This window comes from Ambystoma mexicanum, chromosome 9, assembly GCF_040938575.1.
Source record: "Ambystoma mexicanum isolate Mex_15411 chromosome 9, UKY_AmexF1_1, whole genome shotgun sequence".
NCBI classification, from domain to species: Eukaryota; Metazoa; Chordata; class Amphibia; order Caudata; family Ambystomatidae; genus Ambystoma; species Ambystoma mexicanum.
In genome coordinates, this window is record NC_090931.1 from 1485650767 (window position 1) to 1485677260 (window position 26494).

At 46.7% G+C, this 26494-nt stretch overlaps 1 protein-coding gene across 5 annotated transcripts in view; it reads right to left on the minus strand.

Annotated features, from left to right (window-relative positions):
- STK11IP (serine/threonine kinase 11 interacting protein) overlaps window positions 1–26494 on the minus strand; it is a 771273-nt gene that overhangs the window by 206632 nt on the left and 538147 nt on the right. For all 5 annotated transcript variants that reach the window (XM_069616954.1, XM_069616950.1, XM_069616952.1 and 2 more), the window contains exon 19: window positions 17542–17962. In XM_069616954.1, the coding sequence (XP_069473055.1) occupies window positions 17542–17962 (421 nt within the window). The remainder of the gene's footprint in view (window positions 1–17541; window positions 17963–26494) is intronic.

Sequence of the window (26494 nt, forward strand, 5' to 3'; positions counted from 1 at the left end):
CTTAGATGATGTCCGGCGTCCGGGGATGGCGGCGTGCTGCTGAGATGAGTAGCGCTGAAGGTGAGTGAGAGCGCGATGCGCGATGTACCCCTTCCATATTTGCATTGAACTGAGTTCTTTTTCTGTGTCTTTTAGGTGCCGCAACGTTCTCAGCGTGGATGCCGGTTATGAAGAACAAATGCGGTGGGTAAGCGTGGTATGCAGCACCTCTAGATGTTTCCACGCTAACCTGGAGTGTGTTTTCCCTTTTGCAGATGGATGAGAAGTTCCGGAGACAGAGTTCCCCCAGAGTGGCTGGGATTCAGGTAAGCGTTTGAAGCTCGTACAGTATTTAAAAATAAGCGAAGATTTGCGGAATGCTTACTAATGCCTTTTTTCTGTTCTTTTCCCTTTTCCTTAGGAAGCGGCGTGCCGGGATGGGAATGACACCGCCGAAGATGCTTGCAGAATAGAAGGAGCGATGAATGATGGGCAGAAGCGCCGCAAGGTAAGGCTGTTCCTAACGGTGTTCTTGTTCTTGCAGGAGCTGAGCGCAGAAGAAAGATGCAGGCCTACTGGAGACTGATCCGAACACGGTGAGTGTCACGCTGCAGGTGCAGAAAACGCAAAGCATGTTTCTCAGCCTGGGTGTGGCTTAAATAGTCTCTGGGTATCCCAGGTGTCTCTGGGCTGAACCACACCCAAAAGACTAGACCGCACATGCAGTTCTGGGAACCGAAATATGTGGGGCATCCATCTTGTCCCCATCAATGCACTGCAAGTCCAATCCCCAATGTTATCCTATGGGAGTGAGTCTGGTGCCACAAGCGCCAAGTCTGACTGCAAGTGGGTCTTTGGAGGGATGGAGAGGCCCTTGAGGGCCATGTAGGTGATCGTGGCCTGGCTCCAGCCTGCCATCTTGGAGGGCTGGGGACATGAGGGGCAGGAATCATGACACCTGCCTCCCATCTGACACAACCGCCAGAAGGCGTGATTGTGCTGGTTCAGGGACCTCTTGAAGGCCTTCCTGGAGCAGGTTCTACTCAAAGTCGCAATAGCTGGCCAACAGCGTGGTATTGTTGGCGATCCTGGTGGAATAGGCTGCTACAGTAGTGACAAGCTTCCCCAAGTCATACAGTTTCTTGCAGTCCTTGTCTGGTGGTGCTTCACCCATGGATAAGGGTACTCCTGCCCTCCTCCTAGTTGTAGTCACCACGAAGGCATCTGGAGTGGCATGTCCCCAAATGTAGAGAGGATCTGAAGGGGAGGGGCTAAAAAGTTTCTCCAACTGTGGGTTCACAGCCCTGGTTTGTTAGGGCGTAAGCAAAGAAGGAACAAGTTATTTACCTGTAACTGTTCTCCAGCAAGGGTCTGGCATGGATTCACATGCTCATGAATATTCCCCGTCAGGCTGGGAATCCTCGGTAAAGAAAAAAATCAGTTTCAGTTTCATTTCTTAACTGTCTTTCTCCTAACAACCAATCACTGGTCTCTGGGTCATACTGCCCCCAGCCAATGACTGCCCTCAACCTAAGCCCCACCTCTAGCAGCCATCTTCAGATTTGGTTGCACGTTAAGTGGCAGTAGGACCAATAGAAAAGCCGCAGAGGGGTAGGCGGGAGGGTTTGCATGTTAATCCATGCCAGACCCATGCTGGAGAACAACAGTTACAGTAACTTGTTCCTTCTCGAGCATGGGGTCTGGCATGGATTCACACGCACATGAATTAAGAATGTATAGCAGTAGACACATGCACAACAATGGGAGGTGGCAAGGCTCAACATTAAGCATTTCAACATTAAGCATCTCTTACCTCCTCACCAGGCTCACCTTCAAGCGAACAGGCTGCGCTGCACTGCTTGGCCGACTCTGGACTCCTCCCTGGAATCCCTGTCGACGCAGTATGATCTCATGAAGGTGTGCGTCGACCATCCACGTAGCAGTCCTGCAGATGTCAAGCAAGGGCACACCAGACAGGAACGTCGTAGTTGCAGCGATTGCTCTGGTCGAATGGGCTCTCAGAAAACAAGGCAACGGTCGGTTTTCCAACCGTTGACAATGGGTGATGCAGCCGGAGAGCCACCTGGAAATGGAAGCCTTAGAGAGGGCCTTCCCATAGTTCACAGGGCCAAAGCTCACAAAAAGTTACAATGTCTTCCGGATACTCTTTGTGTGTTCCATGTAGAACTTCAGCGCTCTAGCCACATCCAGCGAGTGTAAAGTCCTCTCAGCCGGCGACTAAGGCGTCGGGAAGAATAGAAATAACACCAAGGGCTTGTTTAGATGGAAGTCCGACGGTACCTTGGGCATGAAGGAGGGGTGCGTCCGTAGCACTACCCTGGTCTCCTGTATGTCAAGTAAGGTGGTTTACAAGAGAGAGCCTGGATCCCTCCCACTCATCGTGCAGAGGTGACGGCCACCAGAAAAGCTGTTTTCCACAACAGAAATGTTAGCGGCGCCAAATGCATAGGCTCGAACGGAGGACCCATGAACCTAGTTAGCACCACATTGAGTTCACACGCCGGGGCTGGAGCCTTCGCCAGCGGGAATGAACTGAACAGTCCTTTGGCAAAATCCTTAACCAGACGGTGTGACCACAACGACGACCGTCAAGCAGATTTGGTGTAGCGGGAGATAGTCGCCAGATCAAATTTGATGGAGGCATGGGCCAGCCCAACCTTTGCAAACAACCGCAAATACGGCAGTACCTGCAGAGCCGTGACCTGTAGAGGATCAATCGTCTGTGCATGGCACCAAACGGCGAACTGCTTCCATTTGTGTCCATAGCATTTTAGAGTAGACAATGCTCTGGCCTTGGCAAGAACCGCCTTGCAGTCCGCTGGGAGATCGTATCCCCTGAACTCCCAACGTTGCAGGAGCCAGGCCTTCAGGTTCAGTGATCCTGGGTCGTGGTGCAGAATTGCGCCTCCTTCCCTGGGGAGATCTGCGACCACTGGAAACTTGACTGGAGGGGTCGCTGACATGCCGAGAAGGTCCGGGTACCATTTCTGCCTCGGCCATGCCGATGCGATGAGGATCATCCTGCACCGGGACCGTTTGAGTGGATTGATGAGTCGAAGCAACGGCAAAGGAGGGACCGCATACAGAAACGGGGCGTCCCAGGGGAATGAGAATGCGTCCCCCATGCTCCCAGGCTAGGGAAACCTGCTGGCGAACCTCCGGCACTTGGTATTCGTTGCTGTTGCAAACAAATCGATCTGGTGATTGCCCCATCTGCCGAAAAGGTGATCCACTTGGTCCTGTCGAAGTTCCCTGCTGAGAGAATTGGGGACGGTTTTCTTCACTCTAGCCAGATGAAATGGGACGAGGAACATCCCCTGGGCTACGTCCCAGTGCCATAGGTCCTGAGCCTCCTTGGAGAGCGCCTGGGGATCTGGTGCCCCCCTGCTTCCTGATGTAAAACATTGTGGTGGTATTGTACATGAAGACCCCCACCACCTTGCCCTTGAGGGACGGAAAAAAGGACTTGAGTGCCAAAACACTGCTCACAGCTCCAGAACATTGATGTGCAATGTCTTTTCCTCTGGCAGCCATAGGGCTCTTGCGTGAAGACCTCCGGTGTGAGCACCCCAACCTTCCAGAGAAGTGTCCGTCGTGACCGTCTCCTGGTGCGGTGGGGTTTGAAAATCCAGACCTCCTAACAGATGTGAGCGGACTCCCCACCACCGTATCGCTCAACGGAAGCTCTCGTCGAGCTTGATCTTGTCCTGGAAGCTTCCTGACATTTGAATCCAACGGCCGTCGACAAACTCTTGCAGTGGAAGCATCCACAGTCTGCATAGTCGGATGAGGTAGATGCATGACAACATCATGCCGAGCAGAGCCTTAATGGATCTCACCGTGGCAACCTTCAGTGCCAACAGCCGTTGCACCTTGCCCAAGATGGCCGCTATTCTTTCCTCCGACGGTGATGCCAGGCAGGACACTGTGTTGAGTCGGGATCCCAGAAACAGCGTGTCCTGCGATGGAGTCAAGCAGGACTTTGCACAGTTCAACGAGAACCCCAGATGCGTCAGGAGTCGGACGGTCCTCGCTGTGTGGTCGACAGCGATGTCCTTTGAGCTTGCCCGGATGAGCAAGTCGTCCAGGTAAGGGTATAAGTGGATCCCAGCGCCGAAACCTGTGGTGTCCCTTGTGGATGGGGATGTGAAAGTAAGCTTTCTCCAAGTCCAGCGACGATAGGAAGTCTCCCTCTTCTAGAGTCAACATCCGTAACTTTTGAGACTTGATGTACTTGTTTAGACGATGGAGGTCTAGGAGGGGTCTCCATCCGCCGGTCTTCTTTTTGACGAGGAAGTAATTAGAGTACACCATCCGGAGCCCCAAACCTCTTTGGGATAAGCTCTATCACGCCCTTGTTTAGCACGGCCATCACCTCCAGCAGCAGCTGGGGGATGTGGTTTTCCTGCTGGGCCACTGGTGGTATTTGGGGACACTTCCGTTGAAGTTCCAGGGTGTGTCCGGGGTCGAGAGCGTCCAGCACCCAACGGTCGGTGGAGATGGTCTTCCACACGCTGATGAAGTTTGCCAGCCAGCCTCCCACCGGGTTGCACGGGTGGGGGTCCGACACCACGGCCAGTTCAATCCTGCTTTGACATTGAAGTGGGGCCTTGGCGATGCCGACGTCGTCCTCCAGATTTGGCATGGTCCCTGTAGGTCTCCCGCTCTTCGGCCCAGGAGGGCTGATAGTAGGACAAAGCACCTCAACCGAATCCTTTGGAGGAACCTTGGAATTTTCCTCCTGAAGTCCGAAAGGACAGCCATTGCTGTTGAAGCGTGCCTAAGGCACGGGCAGTCTCCACCTTGATGGCTTGAAGAGAGTCATCCACGGTCTTTCCGAAAAAATTGTCCTTGTCAAAGGGCATGTCCAACACCTTCGACTGAACATCCTGGTGAAAATGTGTGGCCCTCAGCCAGCCCCTCCGAAAAAAGCAAACGTCGTTGCCCATTTGACGGAATCCCGTGTCGGCGATGTCCGTGCCCACTGTGATGGCATGGACCGATGCCACCTCGGCCTCCTGTAGCATTTCCAAGGCTTCCACCCTCTTGTCATCAGGAAGGAAGTCCAGGCTGGAGCGATCTTGAACCAGAGCTCCCGGTCGTAACGCGCTACAATGGCGAGAGCATTGGTGGCCTTGATGGTAGTCGCTGCCGACATGATAACTCTTCGCCCCATGGCATCCAGCTTCTTCCCCCACACTTTCCACGGGAGGAGGTCTCTGAAGACGACTTCTTGGCTGCTTTCAACACCATAGAGCCTGGGGACGGTTGGGACTGCAAGCACTTAGGCGCTGAGTCCGGCACCCTGTATTTCTTCTCGTAACTGTCCCTCTTTGCCTGGGCCGAGGAAGGATTCTTCATGAGGGACAAGCACTTGCCCAAATGTCATCCAGAAGCGAAATCAAAAGTACGGTCTTCCTCTTCGCCTCGCGGTGCTGGTATAGGAAACCTTATTTCTTCTCCTCAGGGGCAAGCTGGAAGAGCTCTTCTTGGCTGGTTGCTCCCCAGATGGTCCAGGCGCCGAGGGAGGGGCAGTCGGTGCAAGAAGCATCCTTGCCCGGATCTCCGTGCATAGCGTATTCAAAGCAGCGAGAATGTCCACCAAGATGTCTCTAGGTGGCTGCTGAGGTAGATGTGGCGACGGAGGAGGTGGCATTTGTGGCTTAGGCTGGTCTTCTAAGCCCTCAACGCCCTGCTGATCCTCGTCAGTCTCCTCGACTGTCTCCTCATCGTCACCTTCATCATTGCCCTTGTTGGGATCCTTGCCGTAGGACCTGCTCGACGCATCGGTCCTCCTGGAAGGTCTGGAGGTTGGTCATCTCCTCCTCCGAAGAGATATCCATGCCCTGGAGGGCTACCGCCCCCCCCTTCTCTGTGACCAAGGGAGACGGTTTGGGTGAAATGATGGGCATAATTTTCTCTGGCGTCTTTTTGATGGGCTGAAAGGAGGATTTCCTCCTGGCGGGCAGGGATACTCTTGCCTTCGGGGCCGAGCCCTGTGGATCCAGCACAGCGGCATTCGCGAGGAACACCACCACTTCATCGATGGATGGTTGGGGCTTCGTCAGATGTACCTGGACCTTCACGGTCTTGGTCAAGCACGTGGCCTTCACCTTGGGTTGAGGGTCTGAGCCCCGCTCCCCCATGGCCGTTTCCTGGAGGGCCTGTTTTGGTCTTCTCCAAGAGTTTGCCCAAATGGTCCGACTTCCTCTTCGCTGAAGATCCAGAGCGTTGGCTAGTGATCGAAGCCGCTGGAGACTCTGTACTCGCCCTGGCCGCCGAGGAGCCCGTCGCAACGGCGCTCGCGGTGACAGCGGACTTGCTGTGCTTTGCCTTTTGTTGGACCCTGCGGGAGGGACATCCTCAAACGTCTTAGAAGACCGCTCAACTTTCTTCCGGGCAGGGGAGGCCTGCTGCTGGGGCTCGCCCGGAGCAGGGGTCTCGGCTTGCAGCCAATCCTTGAGCCACCTGTGCTGATCCTTCAGCGTGCGGTGCACCATCTCCTGACAAAACGCAGTCTTCCTCCACGTGGGTCGGGTCTGAGTGCAGGCAGTAGAGGCGGTACGGAGGGTTGTGTGCTTACCCATGTGAGTAGTGGGTGCGTCCCTGTCGTCGGGATGTACATTCCCCATACCAGAACCATCGTTCTACCTGCCGGGGCCAGACATCTTGGAGCATGGTCGCTCTGAAGATATGTAAATTGCATCCGTATCAGAGCCACGGCTGTCACTCAATTCCTAGTCACTCTCGGCACCTGCGGCGGCGGGGGAGCTACCCTCGGCCTGCATCATGGCATAGGTCACCCACCACTTAACTCACCGCTCTTTAATCGTCTTAGGAAGCAAGAGCTGACGAGACCGACAGGACGCCTTGTGGTGATCTCGAGGAAGACACTTATTGCACCTCTGGTGCATGTCATTCCAGGGATACTTGCTCTTACAAGAAGGGAAACATTTAAAAAGGTGTTCTGTCCATAGCTCAGGGATATAGCGAAGCAAAACCAGAGGGGCGGGGAGAGGGAAATACATTCTTGAAAAGAAATAGAGCCCCGGACCCCCCACTCCCTACTGTATAGGCAGGCCAGAAGGCCCGGTCACTCGGTCGACGGGAGCACCAGCTGTCGAGTCTGGGATGTTCTTCCATGGTCTTCGGCGGTGGTAGATCAGTAGTCGGATTGAGGGGACGAATATTATATATATACATACATACATACATACATATACACACACACACACACACACACACACACACACACACACACACACACACACAGACGACCAGAGGTCGCGGACAAAGATTTAATTTGGAATTGGTAAGAGCTCTGGATAAGGCAACCAGCTAGCTGGGCAGAAAAAAAACTATCTGAGGGACCTCGAAACGGGAGGGATCTTGGGTACACTACACGTCACATTAGGGATAGTGTTACAGGCACACCAATGTTGACGTCCCCTTTTGATCCTCGAAAGACAAGATGCAATACTCTGTGATTACCACTAGATGTCGGGCTATATGCACAGCATGTGATTCTAAGCAGATTCACAAGCATCTGAAATGTGGATTTATCTGGACCCTAGAAATCCGGCCCTAGATAAATCTCCGTAACAAGCACATTGTGCAGTCCCATTACCCATAGAGATCGGATAGACTCCTGGTATAAGGGTAAGGTAGGCCGAGTGGATGGGCGCACATTTATAAACATTTCAGGATATCGCACTACCTGCATTGATTCTTAAAGGCATGGTCTAGTAAAAATTTTTATTGTCCCTACGGGTTGGCCATGTTATTTTAAGCCTAAGTGGCTCGATTTTAGAAAACTTTCCTATGGACCTTACCCGAGTTTTCGTCCATTAAACGCACGCGAAAACAGGCACCAGGGAGCCGCCATTTTGTGATAATCCTATCACTTGCCGCATCGCCCTGGCTGACCTGCTTCTGCAGCACTAAATCAATTCCCCCGCCCCTGAGCCTGTCAGCAGACTCGTACCGCCCATTTCCCAATGCCAAAGCACGTCTTGTGTCAACATTCGTTGCGCTTCAGCTAATGACGTGTTGCCATGGAAATGGCAGGACGCCTAATTATAAACAGACCGTTTCACAACACAGCAGCAGATTTTCGATTCCATTCCTCTCTCTGTGTTACTTAAGAGTATTTTGTGACTCGTTTCTGTGCTCTGGTCAGCTACCTTCGCCGCTTGTAGCCCGTGTGAACACCTGTACCATCTCGGTAAATTATTTTACTTTGTTTACCACACAATGGCTACAATAATGCCCTACATGTACAAGCCCGAGTATACCGAGGAGGAACTACTGGAAAGGGAAGCACGCGAAAACGATGGGGATTCGGACAGCAGTTGGCAGGACGAATCAACAGATGAAGAGCCTGGGCCTAGTGGCATGGACGGTGTCTCCACCTGGTGCACATGCAATCGGTGCGAGCTAATGCCAACCGAGGAGGAGAACTGCTGCTGCCGAGAAAACTCGGGATGCCTGGCCTACATTTCGGAAGGCGAGCAACGACCGCAATGCATCACCGAGCTGCCAGACTTCAGGGCAGCCTGCCTCACACGGGCCGTGTTGAGAATAATGATGGTGCTTATGCACGAACTTCGCGCAACTGTTCGTCCTCGTAATCCGAGTAACGAGTAAGTATACTCTGCTTGTCATGCCACTCCTATTTCATGTTCTTCTACTATATCCAAAATTACATCTACATATCATTGTAACACATGTAAGTCGTTCAATAGTGTGCATTGTCTAGATAGCATTTGTCCGTGCAGAATGCCATTAGTTACAAGAATTGTCATTGACAACAAACGTTTATTAAACTTATCTTGGTCATTTAAAAACAGTTTGTTTCATTCCTTTTCACAGGTGGTACAGGGCTGGTGGCCTATCGTTCCTTTACATGGTGGCTCCACGGGAGGCTTGGACACCGCGTTCGAAGAGTGATACCCGCCTGTGCCGTTCGTGCCATTAGAGAAACGTTCCCGAGTGACACCGGTCAGTACAGGGGATTTTCTCTCGCTGTGCTGCAACCTGACCTGTATAATCTTTAAAGTCTTGTATTTTTGTGTCATGAAAATAAGATACAAAATAAAACACCACATATATTTTAACAACGGTTGTTTCGATTTTTTAAATGAATCAAGTGGGTCTCCATTCAAGGATGGACGTCAAACATCTGTCCTCCGAATGGGTGAAGGTCTGGTTGCTGTGAAGCAGGGTGGTCACTATCTATCTAAGCTAACATAACATTCTCGATAATGCATGCACTAAATAACACTTGTTCAAAGTCTTTCAGTAGGTTATGTCTCTAAAAAAGTCACATATATCTATACTAACAATTACCATTGGATTATACAGGCCTTAGGGTCTTGACCACTATAATACACCGGTTAAAGTGTGGGTCTGTGCTCACAAGCATCTCCGGTATGTGGCATTTGTTATTGATAAGCAACGATATACTATCAAAGGCGGTTCGCGCCAGTGGATGAGCGCTGGCATGGGTGGCTGTCAGGGGCGCGAAAGACCAAGGTGCCAAACTGCATGTACACTTCAAAAGGTATCCCATGCCAAGGGGCCATTGCTCACATGGCCTCCTCAGACCCCGTGTCTCCAGCCAGGCCTCCCCTTGAAGCAGGCCTCCCCCCTGCAATCCACATAAGTGTCTCTCCATTCAGCAGTCTTCCTGTGCCTTATCTGCACGCCCCAGGCCCATCCATCCCACCCCCTCTATCAAAGGCGGTTCGCACCCGGGGATGAGCGCTGGCATGGGGGGCTGTCACGGGCACGAAAGGCCAAGGTGCCAAACTGCATGTACACTTCAAAAGGTATCCCATGCCAAGGGGCCATCGCTCACATGGCCTCCTCAGACCCTGTGTCTCCAGCCAGGCCTCCCCTTCAAGCAGGCCGCCCCCATAAAACCACGACATACATAAGTCATTCATTCACAAACACACCCCTGTTTCTAATACTTTATAAACCACTTGATACGTCTCATGAGAACATCTTTGTGCTTTGCAAGTCAACTCCTGAACGTGCTAACTGGCAACCACTGAGATATACGCTAATCTGCTCGTGGTCGTGCTATCCGTGAACTTCTGTGACCGCTTAGAGCAAACCCATCAGTGTGCTACCTGTGGCCACCCACCTATTCTCCTGCAACATACTGCTCTGCTTGCTGAATCCAACTGTTTGTTGGTCAAGGTAAGGCCATGTATCCTAGTCATATTTCGGTCATTTTTAAATTTCTATCTATTTGCGATTAGAGTACCCAATAGTGCTATGTTCATTGGTCTCATTGCTATTGACTTGAGTTTCCATTGCTAAGTTATCAATAGATCTATTTATTTTCATCTGTGTCTATTGTCATCGAATTGCATCCTTCGGGGGTCCAGTCTATACTGTAAGCATGTTTCCTTCTCGTGCAAGACAGAACATCCAAGGGACGAGTCACATGTTCAGATTTTAGTCACATCCTTTATACATTTCTGCAAGTTATGCAAATACTAAGCCGCACATAATGAACTGGTATAGTTCCTGCGATCAAAACAAACCTTGTATTGATCATTGTATGATTCATTTACTTTTGAAGATTGTATAATAATGTTGATATTTACTTTTCAGATTTATCAACAATGCCTGCCTGTTCGATTAGCGGTTGCCCTTCGAAGACCCATGCGAAATCTGAAGGCACTACAATGCATGTATTCCCGAAAACTGTTGATCGAATAAGAGAATGGGTCAGACATTGCGGATATCCACTGGATGAGCTGGAAAGTAGAGTCCAACAAGTCTTACAGGACAAGAGGGGTGATCGATACCGCATCTGCAGCCGGCACTTTTCCTTGGACATGTACACAACATCTTGGGTAACAAAGAAGAATAAACGGCGAACGACACGGAAATTGCTCGAAGACGCCATTCCCACTCTATTCGTCCACATTCCGCCACCGGTGAGTCAAGTGTCCGGATTTAGCTTTAGGCCTTACGGTAGTGTGTAGGTAGCCGAATGGATTAATTGATATTGTAGGTGTTCTATCCCTTGTAATAATTTCGATATTGATATGAGTGTATAGTTTTTTGAATAATGACATTTATCAATATATTCATTTTCGATTTCATAACCCACAAACGCAATGTATATATATGGGAGCAGGGAACTGTGCTGTATTGAGCATTTTTCAAGTATTCTGTCGCCTTACATGGCTATTTTTAATATTGGCATTTCATTATCAATCATTAATTTACCTTTACAACTTCTTGACTATCCCTTGAATCTGAAGCAAGAACATTCTACATCCTTGATGTGGTCGCAGTTATCAACCATTTCTAGCGCGTATCAGGTAATCTTACTAGGCTAATCCGCTACATACTTGTTTTATGCATGTCAAGTAATAGTTTTATTCTATCATGTAATTATTTTACCGAATGTTTGGTTAGTGCTTTCCAATTGATATACACCTTAGTTATCGTCCACTGGTGTTTGTTTTCAGTTATAATTAGTGTTATCCATACTAATGCAAGTACTGTCTTTTAGGGAGATGCTGAAGCGTCAGCCACATCTACAACATTTCTAGATGTTCTTCACCAGCAGGAGGTATGGATACTGACAGCTCCATCGAGCGTCATCATCAGAGCTGGAATTCTTGTCGTTTGATTGTTCTACACAATGTTTCATTCGTGGTTAGCCGTTGATATGTACCTGTGCTGTCGTCCCCAGGTGTGTGTTATGTTTTCACTATTGTAATCCTCACTAATGCAAGTACTATGTTTCAGGCAGTTGATGGAGCGTCAACCCCTGCACTTGATGCAGAGCCTGACATTCAAGTAATTCCAGGGCAAGTGGAAGCGGGACCATGCGTATACGAATCGGCGCAACAGCTTTTGGAAGTGCGCACTACATTTGCAACATCCACAGATATTCTTCAGCAGCACGAGGTATGGATACTGACAGCTCCATCATGCGTGATCATATAACATGATTCCATTTGCTATACTTTCTTCCCTATTAACGCAAGTGCTGTGTTTCAGGGAGACGACAAAGCTTCCACTACAATCAAAACATCCAATTTAGATGATGCAGATGTAAAGGAATTGGAGAAATAAGTCGATGAAATCTGCATACTTATATTTTCCTTGATTGTTTTAGACAATGCATAATTTGTGGTTATCTCTTTATATGTACCTGTGCCGTCGACCCCAAGTGTGTGTGTTATGTTTCCAACATTGAAAACCATACTAATGCAAGTACTGTGTTTCAGGGAGATGCGGATGCCTCCTCTCCAATACAACCATTCATAGCAGTCCATGCAGAGCCAGAGGTATGGATACTGACAGCTCCATCGAAATAGATCATCACTGGTCGAATACTTGTCGTTTCATTGTTGCACACAATGTTTAAATCGTGTTTGGCTATTGAGATGTACCCGTGTGTTCGTCCTCACGTGTGTTTTATGCTAACAATATTTTGATACATAGTAATGAAAGTACTATGTTTCAGGGAGACGATGGAGCCTCATTCCGTGCTGTCTATGCGGATACAGAAAATATAGTCGTTGCAGCGCAAGAGGAAGGGAGGACATGCAGAAACGAATCGGAGCTACAGCGTGCAGATGTTGAAGGTCGAGTCAAAAAAGTTGCAAAGAAAAAAAAACAAAAAAAGGTTAGTTACAAACAGTTCATTATTTTAAAAAAATGTTTGTGCTGCGGACTATTTTATGTTTTTTTCCAGTCAATTGGACTACACTTTATCTTGTGTTTAAACTGAACATCCCTTTTCCAATCTCTCCTCCAGTTACCCGTGGGTGTCAGAACTATACATACACAGACAGTGAAGCGAATGAGAGATGTTGCTTGCCAGACCATGTACACTATGCAGGAACTATTAATTGAGGCGAGGCGTGTTCAGGCTCGAGATGCTCATGTCCAATGGCCAGAACATGAATTAACTGTGTTTGGAGACTACAGCAAAGTTGCATTGGACCATAGCTACAGTGCGACCGCACCACCACAAGAAGATGTTATTGAATGCATTGAAGATAGCTCTGAAGTAGTTGCAGATCAATTCACACAATCTACACCCGCCAAAAATTTGCCACCCACAAACCTGTCGACATTGTGTTCTCCCATCAATGTTAAAGTAATAGATGTCGAAATGACAGAATGAACCAGCCGCAGCATCCATAGACGCATCAGAACTTGATATCAGCAATATTACTTTCCAATGTGTTGAAATCTCCACAACGTCACAGGCCGAAACAACGTTGACGCAGGAAGACAGTCTAATGAAAGAGAGCAAATACATTGTATTCGACAGTTGTTTGATGGAAATTATAAGTATGCTGAAATGTGTGCATTCCATTAGAGGGAAAGTATGTGGGAAGCCATTGATTAATGTGACTCGCCAAATAAAAGGCAGTAGCGTCAAAATAAATGCCGCCTGTAGATTAAATCATAGGTTCTCATGGTCTGCACAACCGATGCTGGGGAAACTGCCAGCAGGCAATCTACTGTGTGCAGCTGCATCACATTTTAGTGGCTCCAGTTTTAGAAAGTTAGAGGCTTTCTTTCAGTTTGTGGGACTCATTTCATTTCTAAAGCGCTGTACTACATATACCAACGTGATTATCTGTTTCCGGCCATTAGTGATGCTTGGAAAATTGAACAATTGTCTCTTGCAAGTACATTCGAAGGCAAATGATTCAGGCTAGCCGGCGATGGACAGTGCGACAGCCCTGGATTTTCTGCCAAGTACTGCACCTACCACTTTCAGGACATGGATAGTAAGAAAATTGTGAGTTCGGTGGTCGTGCAGGTAACACAATGTACATCGTCAGTGGCCATGGAGAAACTAGGATTTATAAAATCAGTGGAATATCTACAATCAAGGGGAATGCACATCGACCTCATAGCCACGGACAGACACATTTCAATTGCCAAGACAATGAGAGAGCAGGTCCCACATATTAATCATCAATTTGACGTATGGCATCTTGCTAAATCAATCAGTAAGTAAATCTCGGCTGCAGGGGAAAAAAAAAAGGTTTTGAAAGTATTTTGCAGTGGTCCCATTCTATCACCAACCATCTTTGGTGGAGCTCAAAAACTTGTGAAGGGTCAGTGGAAACACTACTTGAAAAATGGCGGTCACTGATGCACCAACGTTCACCGCTGGACAGCAAATCAACATTTCCACCAATGTGAACATGGCCCTTTGTCCCCAGAGGAGGCACGGAAGAAGAAGTGGTCGATTCCATCTTCACCGACACACAAAGCCATTGAGAAGATTGTTTTCAACAAAACTCTATCAAGAGATTTGAGAGGACTGACAGAATTCTGTCACACAGGAGATTTGGAGGTGTTCCACAATATGTGCCTAAAGTACAGGCAAAAGCGCTTGCATTTTAGCTTTCGGGGCATGAAACATCGCACTCTACTAGCGGTCTTGGCCCATAACAGCAATGTCGGACGTGAACAATCTAGGACTAGGAGTAAAGTAAGGATGCCTCGCTACACTAAGGTGTAGTCAAAACGAAGTAAGCAATGGGTGATCAAACCAGTCTATGATGAAATGCAGTTCGACTTTGTGAAAGGCCTTATTGTTGCTGTGTTAGAGAAGCACAGATATGGAATTTTGGACGTTTCTGTGCAGAGTAGTGATCCATTGCCACCGAACATTGCGACTGTGCCATGCCCACCCGAAGCACAGTTGGTTGTGAAGTACAAATCCCGTTTTAAATAAATGCAATACGATTGTCTTTTTGTAAATAAATGTTATTGTACAGTACCTGTAACCCTAACCCCTACCTTCACCATCATGGGTGGCGAACAAGCTGGGTGTCATCTTTGAATTCTCTATATTCACCTCATGTATGTGTATGTATATATTTTTCTCATGTCTCATCTCATGTAAATGTAAATGCTGCGCACTGTTGCGCACTGTTAACGGAGGGGAGGCTTGCGTATTGCAAATAATAAAACAAACAATAAATCTCACTTTTAACTCAACTCCTGTGGTACTTTATACTTTCCCTGACCTTCCGCCAAAAATTAAATGTCTAAATTTGGGCTGCAAAGCTCGCAGACAACGGGGACAAAATTGGGGCACTCAGAACGCGCCAAGCGGGCCGTGGCATTTGGGAGAGAAGCCAGTTCGCATTTGCACATTGAGGCGCACTACATAGAGGGATTCTAAACTTCAAGTTCTCACAGATGCCTATACTACGTGATGTTGCAAATAAAGAATGCAAAGGACAGCGGCTTTGATTTTCAGCTTGCGCCCAGATGAGGCCCACAAGTCGCACTGGAAGTATAAGGGTCTATTGTTTTTTGACCTTGAGACAGGGACCATGCCGAAAGAACTACATTTGAAGGGGGTGCGCAATAACGTAAGAGACGATAAGGCAGAAAATTCAGAAAATAGACAGTTGCATTTTAGTTCAGTATACGAAAAATCGTTGTCAAGAGCACGGTCCGTTTTACAGACTGCATTACGAAGAGAGACAATGGAAATTTCAAATATAATGTAAGTAAATCTTTACACGCTTTTATACCGGAATGAAGATTTAATGAATGGATGCATGAATAAATGAATGAATAAAGAGCTAGGAAAAGCAAGGAAAACGTGTTCGTAGTGGGCACATGGGCATGCAGGTCCACTGGTCTCACCGATCTCGGTCCTTGGCCCAGCCACTTTTCCCTGCACTGCCTACCTGCACTACGGGACTGTCTCTGTATCCTTCAGCCCCTTCTCCCGGCATTTACCTTGCACTTGCCACCAGCTGGCCCTATTTAATTTGTATTCAACTAACCATGTACAGCACTTTAACCCCCCCACCCCCTTCCCCATGCGCGATCAGAAAGACACCTGGCCTAGTAGGATCGTTGTCTGTCTGCCCTTGTTCCCCACCTGCCTCATCGCGCCTTGAAACACTTGAGTATAGGCGCGTTACAAATGCCATATCATATATCATATCATTCCTCACGCATGTAGACTAACTGTCGTTTATCATTGTGTGTTGGCCTCGATTTATTTCGTTACTTTTCGCATTGATTTTAGAGCCGAACATACTTCATTGAACTATCCTTGCAAGCAAATAGTTTCTGATCGGCTGTAATAAATAAAATGAGTAATATTAATGAAGATCGGCTGGCGAGACTAATTATAGTTTTTTTATTTTCATAACAGGTATTTGCTCCCCTTCTGCTACTGCCATCGGTTTGAGACACCAGCAGATGGTTTTTACAGTAGACACCTGCAGCTTCGTGTGAACAACTGGAGCACACTGACAATTTTATGGGACGATCGCCAAGGGCCCACATGCCCTTACGCTGTACTAGTGGCTAGAAGCAACATATCAACCTTTACGATGGACTAGTGCCTAGTTGATGGAACAGCCTTGCGGTTCACCGTGCTTCCAAAGTGCTTCTTTTAACGAAAAGCAACACTCTGTTTACCATTGCGGATACAGATCAAAGAAAATAAATGGCTTTCGGAGTTCATATGGCAATTGCTGAATATTCTCTAAACATTTAATGTCAAATAAATGTACCTTACCAAATGTACCGTGTTGCTGTTTGATTTTAAAGTACAGTTTCATATTCCGAATTGTGGCGCCCTGTGTTGCAAGATGGTCTGTGTTGGTTTCCGGGTTCTGTGTGGAGTCGCGTAGAAGACGACTGGGCGCGTTTGCTTATGCAGCACAGTAACGTCACGGAGAGAGGCGGGGAATATGAATGTTTTGATAATGTCAGGCTCAGGGGCGGGGGATATGATTTAGTGCCGCAAAAGCAGGTCAGCCAGGGCGATGGGGCAAGTGATAGGATTATCCATTATTAGTGAATGGCAGCTCCCTGGTGCCTGTTTTCGCGTGCGTTTAATGGACGAAAACTCGGGTAAGGTCCATAGGAAAGTTTTCTAAAAATGAGCCACTTAGGCTTAAAAAAACATGGCCGATCCGTAGGGACAATAAAACATTTTACTAGACCATGCCTTTAATGTTCGGCTGCACATCCAACTTGCACGTTTATTATTATAAATTAACATGCCCTGGAAATTAGAGCCACTTGTTTAGAGTTCATGCACACAACCAATTCCTTTCCGAAAGAGATTCTGAAAGAGGCTGCATTTTCGGTGTATAAAAGCAGTAATGGCTTTGGAAGAACTAATGTTCGCCTGCGCGAGAATCTACAGGAGATTCTCAAGTGTACAGATGTCATGCGAGCCGGGAGAAGAGGTCTTTCTGCTGGGAGATCAAGCTACCCTTCCACCCTTTTGGACCTAATGTTGTGCCCTACTAGCTGCACTGTGTACACAAGGTGGTTCAGAAGACTAATGCCTGTTGTGCCAATCTACTCACGGGGCATCGAGGGGCACTATGCTCCACTTGCTGCTCTCTCCACCCATAAGAACTTAACGGCACTGTGGAGCCCTTCCACCCATGACAAACAATGACCACCTTGTTCAACAAAGGACACAAAGGACTCAAAGCACAGAAATATGCACCGCTCTCCTCCTTCGGTCAGTTGTGGTATACTCACGTGGATTTAAATGCCAGGTCTCTTCCTCCTCAGCCCCTGGCGGGGCGCTAGGTGGCGTGGGTCCTCTTGGAGTCCCATAGCGGTAGCTCCCAGTAAGACTGCAGCAGTTGGAGCCTTTGTGACTTAGAGAGGCCACGAGAGTCCTGGGCTCCCGGCTCTTGGTCGCATCAGTCTCTGAGCTCCGGGAGCTGGAGTGGAATGTACAGTCAACATCATCCTCTGTACTCTGCTCCTGACCCCTACTGCTGCTAGTTGTATTCGCCTCCGAGGTCTCTTCCTCGCCACCGATGAAAAACCTGCCACCAGCAGCATCCAAAGGCCGGACCCTGGAAATTGGGTAGGAAGACAGTCCAGCCTGGTCTGTGGATTCACTGCCAATGCTCCCTGTGAGAGTGGCCTGAGAAGACCCGGGTTCCACACTCTGAAAGAGAAGACAGTCTGAGATCACACACAGCCCATTAGCACATCTAGGCGTCCATGTACAGTACCTGCTATGTCAAAAAGTATCTCTTGAACAAATAAATATATAACCTGCTTTACAATGTATAAGTACACAGTCATAAAAGGTAAAAAATACAATCAGAGAAAACAAGTCATTAAAAGTTATACCACGCTGCCAAATATGAGAAATATTTTCACTACAGAACAATGAGATTTAATTTATATCATTAAAAGAGGCAAGGATTTCTTAAATTAAGTCTCAAGAGTATTATGGGAAGGGTTACAAAATTAAACAAATATATAAATAACCTCAAAGAAGCTCCATGAGTTCAAGCTTCATACAAGGATTGTCAAAGGAATTGCAAATACAATTCTTTGGATGTACATATAAATTGGGCAGTACACACAATAGTGATAGAAATAATTACATCAATGTTGTGTATTTAAATAGGGCTAAAAATCCATTGATTTTCGTTTGAGAAAATGATGGTAAATAAATTAACTACAGAGTGACATTAATTGTACATTATCTTTTTACATTTCATTAACTAATGTTATTACTCATTCACCCCATTAATGTGATAATAAAACAATACACATCCTGTTGAATTTCTATTTAGTGGCCTTAAATCCCCTATGTACACATTGGACTGATTTCTGAATGATTGCATTGTTCATTTTATTCCCCTATTTGCTAATTTACTGAGGAACAAAAATTGTAAAAAATATATGTCGAAAGCAACAAGGCTTTAAATATATGCAGCATAATATTCTTCTGCATAACATAAATACATCATCTTTAAATATATAAGGGAGATGGCCTAAGAAAAAACGAATTCTGCAACAATTTAACCAGAGTATTATTAAGAAAATTACCCTAGGGTTTATTACCGCAAAGCTTTCCAGTAAAGGATGCATGAGTCATTCAATCAAACTGCGCTAGGAAATAGATTGCTAACATTTGTCCATACCACATGTAATATCCAAAACAAGTTAATCTTCAGCATATTTAATAAATGTAGACAGATAAACTCCTCTGAAAGATAATAACAGGGGCTGTAAAAAGACAGTAAAGAGCATCCATCTTTTCTCATTTGCCGCCACAAAATAGATTCGAAATCAGGTGCTGCCTAGCCACCGTCCTTCAATGATAATTTGATGCATCACAGAAGGCCATGTTTATCCCCAGATAAAAGTTTAAGGCATCTAAACTACTGAAACAAAAATGTGGACCATAAAGGGACTGAACAAATAGAAAAACCTCTGATGAATAATCAATTTAGAAATACTACATCACCCTATCAAAGCAAAAGGGATGCAATTGCATTTTTTATAGCCATCAATCGATTTTTTGAGCCGACCTCGGAAATACAGCTTAAAATAATACTGTATCCATTGTTCTGACCTGAACAATCCTGCCATACCATGCTCTTTATTTACCAGCTAATCCTTCAAAGTGCACATCCCTCATGCCAAAATAATTTCTTCATGCACTGAACTTTGCCATAGCCTGATGCTCCCCCGTCAATGGCCCTAGTGGTACTTACAAGGGGACTTCTTTATACAACTGTGCCAACTGCAAACACTGGCATTTAACACTTCTGCATGTTAAACGAATAATCCTGGTATTTACAACCATCTGGTAAATAAGAGGTTCCAAGTAAATTGCAAAAAGACGATGTGACATTAGGCTGGCTTAGTGCATGCCCCTCGATACTTAACAAATCCTGTCCTGATATACACACACGTGCACTCGGAGGCATGAAGAGTGAATACTGATGGAATGAAATCTGTCCCTATACCAAATTGTACATCACCTTCTACATAAACCTCCAGCCTATGCAGTCAAATATGTTCTCCAAGTCTAGCAGAAGGACAGCCGACGCTTTAGCCTATGCCCACTACACGTGTGCAGCAAGAATCAATGTGACAGCGATATTTATATGACGACCCTTATTGTGTCTGTTCCTGCGACACATCAGTGCTGTTACAGAGACCAGGAAAAGCATAACTTTCGGCAACTGACTAGCCCATGGCATAGGCATACCCATTGATCAAGGAAATTGCCCCATTGTTAGGTAAGATTTTTATATTGTGACAAAACTTACTAACCTGCGTCAACCCGTGAACCTTTTTGCTTGGACTTGGGGATTATTTCTCCTTGTCCCTGGGTGAGTGGGAATCCATTCCCCTCTCACCTAGTCTTTTACTCTTTCTGGGTTACCTTTTTATGTCTCTCATACAGTATGGTTGGAGTTATAGTTTCCTATAACTATTGGGCATAGGCTGGGTTGCCCCTTTGAGCTTCCCAGTTAATTTCTCTTTAATGTACTTGGATGAACTACTGTTCCCAAAGGCCAACAAGGAATTTCACCCCCTTTACATGTTATATAGTGAGCCAGCACACCCCAACGTATGTGGAGTGCTGGGGGATACAATGTATCCCCTTTCTTACTTACCTGGCAATAGGTTTACTTGAAAGCTAGGCTGGTGGCAGTGGTTTTACCTTTTTAGTGTCATTACTCACAGGCTGTTAAATCAGCCTCAGCAACGCACAGAAGGGCCACCATTCTACTAGAATGGTGCGCCTCTTTTTTCGCCATTTCTCGTTTGCTTGTTTGAGGTCTTACCCTGACATTCTAGGCAGCAACAACCTCAGTGGAAGTTTTGTCTTCGGAAGGATTCCTTTGTAGTCCCTGCAGAGGCTCCAGAGAGTCTGAGAAGTTAGGAAGCAAGGGAGGAGTCCAAAGCTCTGCAGTCCATTGTGTTTCACCCTGCCTGAAAGAAACCAACACCCAGTGGGGGGCTGGCTGTCCTGGTTGGACAGCCAGCCCGCCCCTTTCTGTAAGCTGTAGGGAGAGTTTGCAGGATTTATGCTGCAGTTCCTAATACTCGGAACCTGGAAGCTGCTGACAAGTCAACCACTGGAGCTGAAACTCCAGAGTAACATGAAGAAAACATGTCTGTAGAGATTTCCAGCAACCAGAGAGCCTGCTGTGTAACTGAAGCCTGATGCAACCCTTTGTTCCTATCAACCTGGGGGTCTCTAACGCAACGACTCCTACTCAGAGGCTGGTGAGATCGACTAGTCTCAATAAGACCTACATTATGAGCCACCTCACAATGTTCTGCGACATTGCTGGGCTGTAAACCGCCAATACCCTGGGACCTCGAGCCTGAGTGCGGTGCATTGTCTTCCAAACCAGACTGAATCTTTGGTGGACACCCCCTGGACCTCCAGAGACACGACTCGAATCCCTAAAGTCTCCTTACCAGAGTGACCGAGCGAGTGAAGAGAATCCGACCAGTGATATTCGTTCTTCATCTGGATGCTGTAAAAAGGTGCCAAATCGACACAGCCGTGAGAATCTGTGAAGAAACCTTTGCTGGAAGTCTCAACTGATGACTGCTGCTGCAAGTTCTTATCCAGTGTCCAGTTCATTTGTCTCCAGACAAAGAATCCAGTATCCGGGTCCTGTGTTGCTGCACCCAGAAGCGCTTCTTTTCTCCTAAGGTATTGTGTCGGCTTGGGTAATACTTACCTTAAGTATGGTGTGCATCCTGTGAGGCTGGGTTGTGCAATTTGTGTGGTTGGGAGTTTGGCCATACCACTTGCCCAGGCCTAATGCTGAAACACATATTGGGAGCCTTCTCTGAAGTCCCTGAACACTAACTAACTTTGAGAGTGAATTCTTACTTGTTTAAGATCTCCTATGGAACTTTGACCTTCCTGCAACTGAATACTATCCTGACCTGCTTACAGCTGGCTCCTAGACCACTAGGGCCCCAATTCAATCTGTAGACTAGGGAAGGACTGTTTAAGAAAAGGATTCTACCTTGAAAGTATAACAAGTGGAAAAGTACTTACTTGCTAAAGACGTTTGTGTGGTAACTGTATATCTGTGAAAGAAGAAGTTACAAAGTGTCATTACGTTCATTTATGCTTACCTTTGAGTTGCAGTCTTCCCCTCTAAAACGCGTATACGTTGCTTTACTACCTTTGAATGGTGTTTTCCCCCTTCTAGAAAGTAATATTCAGTTAAGAATGATAAAACAGTACCAACACATGAGTGTAAAAGCTTACCAATACGATTTACCGGCCTTGAATAACATTGTGTCATTCTTAAAGTGTAACAATGGGTTTTCTATCCCTGGTCTGCTTTATACAAATCTAAAACAGTCTTAGGGTTTATAACTATGTTGAAGTAGCTGGAGGCTCCTTTAAAAAGTATATACGTCTTACTCACCTTACTTAGCTGCTGCTCTTCTAAACGTGTAACCCTGGGTTGTGCTTCCCTGAATTGCATATATATATGTGTGTGAAAACCTTGACATTCGAAATGACCACGTTTTTTGTGTGTCAAATTGCAGGCGGCCGGGAGGAGACACCCCCCCCTCACTTTAACTATTTACCTTATCCCACCCTTATTTATTTAAAACATTTCCCCACAATTGTTGGCTAAGATTTTCATAGTAATGGTAAATCTTCCTGACCTGGGTCAACCGCAGAACATTTTGCTTTTACTGCTGGATTATTTTTCCTTATACCTCTGTGAAAAGGAACCTTTTTCCACACCCACAGAATATTTTACTCCTGTTATGGTGTCATTTTTAAGACTCTCCATAGTGTCTTTTAAAAGTTATCCTCTTTAACAACGTTTAGGTAATAAGAGCCTATTGTTGCTGGGTTGCCCTAGGGGCTCCCCTTTTAACTTTCTCTGGCTTACCTTGTGAGAACTACCGTTCCCAAGGGTAGAAATGATCTTTAGATCATTTTTTCATTTTATTAGGTGGGACCATCGCCCCACCCTATATGGGGTGCTGAGGAGATACCAAGTATCCCCATTCTCATTCTAAAGGTAACATTTATGTTACCAGGACAAACTTAAATGGCTAGTGGAAGTGAACCTTTTTATCAATTCGGTGCACCTTTACTGCAGTCTGTGTCCACAGCCCTGGTAAAGACACCCATCGGTGCCCATTTGACCAAAATGGCCCCTGTATTCTTTTTCTTGCCATTTTAGTGTTTCTTGTCCTTTCTTGTTCCTTCCCCTGACATCCAGCAGAAAGGGAAATTCCTTTGTGTGATTTTCATCTTTGGCGGGGAGTCCTGTGTCTGAAGGCAGGAAGTGAGGGAGGAGTCCAAACCTCAGCAGTCCTCTGTCTACCAGCCTGAGTGTGAGTATGCACTTCAAACTGGAAGGCTGGCTGTCCTGAAAGGATTGCTAACCCCCCCACCCCCCCATGTTTGAATGTTGCAAGGCTCTTTGGCTGGGTTTCTACATAAAAGTCAGATCCTGGAAGCTGATGAGGTAGTCAACCACTGGAACCAAAACCGAAGAGGATGATGAAGGAAACGCGGCTGACACTATTTCCAGTGACCAGAGAGCCTGCTGTAGCCCTTCATTCCAATTGACCTGGGGACTCCGAAAATGATGACCCCGATCCTGGGGAGACACAATAGACTCAAGAAGGCCTGCATTTTGAGCCATCCCATGCCTTGCAGGGTTGCTATACCCCAATAACTTGGGACCTCGAGCCATTGTGCGGTGCACAGTCGTCCGAATTCTGAATCCAGTGAAACTTTGTGGCCAAACTGCTGGACCTCCAGAAACATGAATCAAGTCTGAAAAGTCCCCTCACCAGAGTGCTGGACCTTGTAAACAACGAGAAACCAACCAGTGATATTCTGTCTTCTGTGCGCCTGAAAAAGGCGCCAAACCCACAGAGCCCGATCCAGCCACGAGGAAAACCTTGCCTAGAGCCTTCCCCGTGATCCTTGATGCAAAAGTCCTTCCAGTGTCCTGTCTTCGGTCTTCTTGATGAAGGATTAAAACGACCAGATTTCTGGCTGCAGATCCTGAACTCCTCCAGCTGCAAAATCTTCTGTGCTGAGGTACTGTGCTGGCTTGGGTATTTAATTACCTGAAGTCTCTTGTGATTCCTGTGTAGTCTTGGGGTGTTTTCTGTGATTGGGAGGTCTCTCGTGTCCAGAGCACCAAGGCCCACTGCTGGAATTCTCAGAGGGTGTCTTCTCTGAAGTCCCTGGATCCTCAACTAACTCAAATGTAAAATACTTACTTGTTTTAACATTCTTCCTCTGGAACTCTGAACATTGCCTGCAACTGAGCCCGATCTCAAACTGCCTATAGCTAGCTCCCAAGGCATGGTGAGGAACCTCCTTGACGTTACAACCAACTACAAAAGATTGAAAAAAAGACCCCACAATGGAAATCAAAACCAGAATCCAGGAAACAACTAAATTTGCTTTTGAACATGGTTGGATTACTGATAAGGAAGAAACCTTCCTCAACATCTTGGAGGGCAGAACTCTGGCATTTTATGCCCTCCCCAAGATTCACAAAAATCAACTGGACACACCCGGCAGACCTATAGTATCCAGTTGTGGGTCCATTCTTGAACCCATTTGTAAGTTTGTGGATCATTTTCTCAAACCTCTGAGTCAGGAAACACCGACTTACTTGAGAGATACGATGGCCACCATTTCTATCTTTGAGAACTAAGCCTTCGACCCTGCTAGAGAATTTTTGGTCACCATGGACATTGTCAGTCTGTACACCAGCATTCCGCAAGACTCTGCCCTAGAGTGCATCTGCCACTACCTTACACATCATATGTCTCAAACCAGAGTCCCGGCGAATTTTACTGTGGAACTCCTTGAATTGGCCCTCACAAACAACTTCTTTTCCTTCAACGAGGTGTTTTACCTCCAAGTTCGTGGGACTGCCATGGGGGCTGCATTTGCCCCCAGTATGGCCATTATATTCATGTCTGAATATGAACAACAGCATATTTTGAACACCAACAATCCTTTCAGAGACAAGATCTCCCATTGGTACCACTATATAGATGATATTATTTTCATATGGCAGGAAAATGACACCTCTTTGGATAATATCCTTCATTGGGCCAATGAACAAACAGCAGAATTCCAATTCACCCTCAGTAAAAGTAATCATACCATCAATTTTCTAGACCTGGAAATCACCGCCAAAGAAAATAAACTTATCTGCTCCCTATATAGGAAGGAAACAGATAGAAACACCCTACTCCATTACAGGAGCAACCTCCCGAGCAATCAAAGGAACAACCTACCGCTGTCACGACCCACACTCTGAAGACCCCGTGGCCAACCTATGGGCCAGGGAGAGTTGATTCCTGCTCCCACTAAACCCAAGAAATTGCAGCATAGGCCTTCTTGGGGCCAGTCCTGGCGCCTTTGGCGCCAGGCTCATGTTTGAATATGGACTTGTGCTTGGGAACTACTTTTCATAATTGCCAGTCATGTGGAGGTATCCTCATAACCTGGCTCCTTGAAACCAGGCTTGCGGTGTAGTGTTTTTGGGTGTGGTACCATGGGGAGTATTGTACCTGGACTTCTTTCTTGAAGCTATTTAAACCACACCCGAATAGACTGACAAACTTCGCGTTAGTTTGCATTGCTGCAACGTAACGCTCACCGTGTTCAACCTCAGCCACGAACCTCGTAAGGACAGCACCTGCAAACAAAAGGAGAAGACCTTGTGAGAAAAAGGCTGCAGCTTACCTGAACTTCATTGCCAGCGGTCTGCAGCTCTTCCGACCATCATCCCGGAACCAGCGCTCCCCCGGATCGACAGACCTGTAAAAGAGAAGAAACAAGGCATTAGACATTGTACAATTAACGAACTGTGCCGAAAGGCTTACCTCGCCGGCCGCTCCTCAATCAGCATCACAACGGAAATTCCATACTCCGGCCGAGTACCGCGACCTGTGGAGAGGAAAAGATAACAGGTTAGCAAAGGCAAGGCATCTTAAGCGCAGCGCATAGTGCCTACTCACCGCATCAAGGCGCTCCAAAAACGCCCATACTTGCCGGCGAAACACAGATTCCTCCTTGCCACATATTGGACTTCCGCGTACCTAGGAAGAAAAAGACATTGTTTAAAAGGCATGCAAGAACAGCAATATTCACAGCAAGAAGACCTACCTGAAAGACTCAACACGGGCTGGCATCAGTGAAGCAACTCGATCGCCATTGCTGTTAGGCAGAAACCTGTGCAGTTCCCTTAGGGCCCACTGCAAAAAGTTTAAGACTACAGGAGTAAGCAGTAAACCCAATTGGTAGCAGTCCACACCACCCAGATTTACCTGGTAGCTGTGGCTGAGCAGTCAGACTTCTCTCAAGAAGAGTTAGGCAGTATATAGAGTATACACAATAGGGCTAAAAATACAGTAGCACAAGCAAACACTGACCAGAGCTTTGGTATAAAAGTATATAATTATTTATTTTAAAAAACACACTTGTAAAAATACACTGGCACTAATATGTCAAGCAAGTTCAAACAGTACCTATAAGTATATACACCTCCCTAGTTAATTATTCGACAAGTCTAGGTTAAGACACCACTTATTTAGCAAAACAGAGGTGAAGGTGTAACCGTAGATGGCACTCATATCATTTGTTTAAAAAGGGAGAGAAAAGGCAGAATAGGAAAATGACACAGTACCA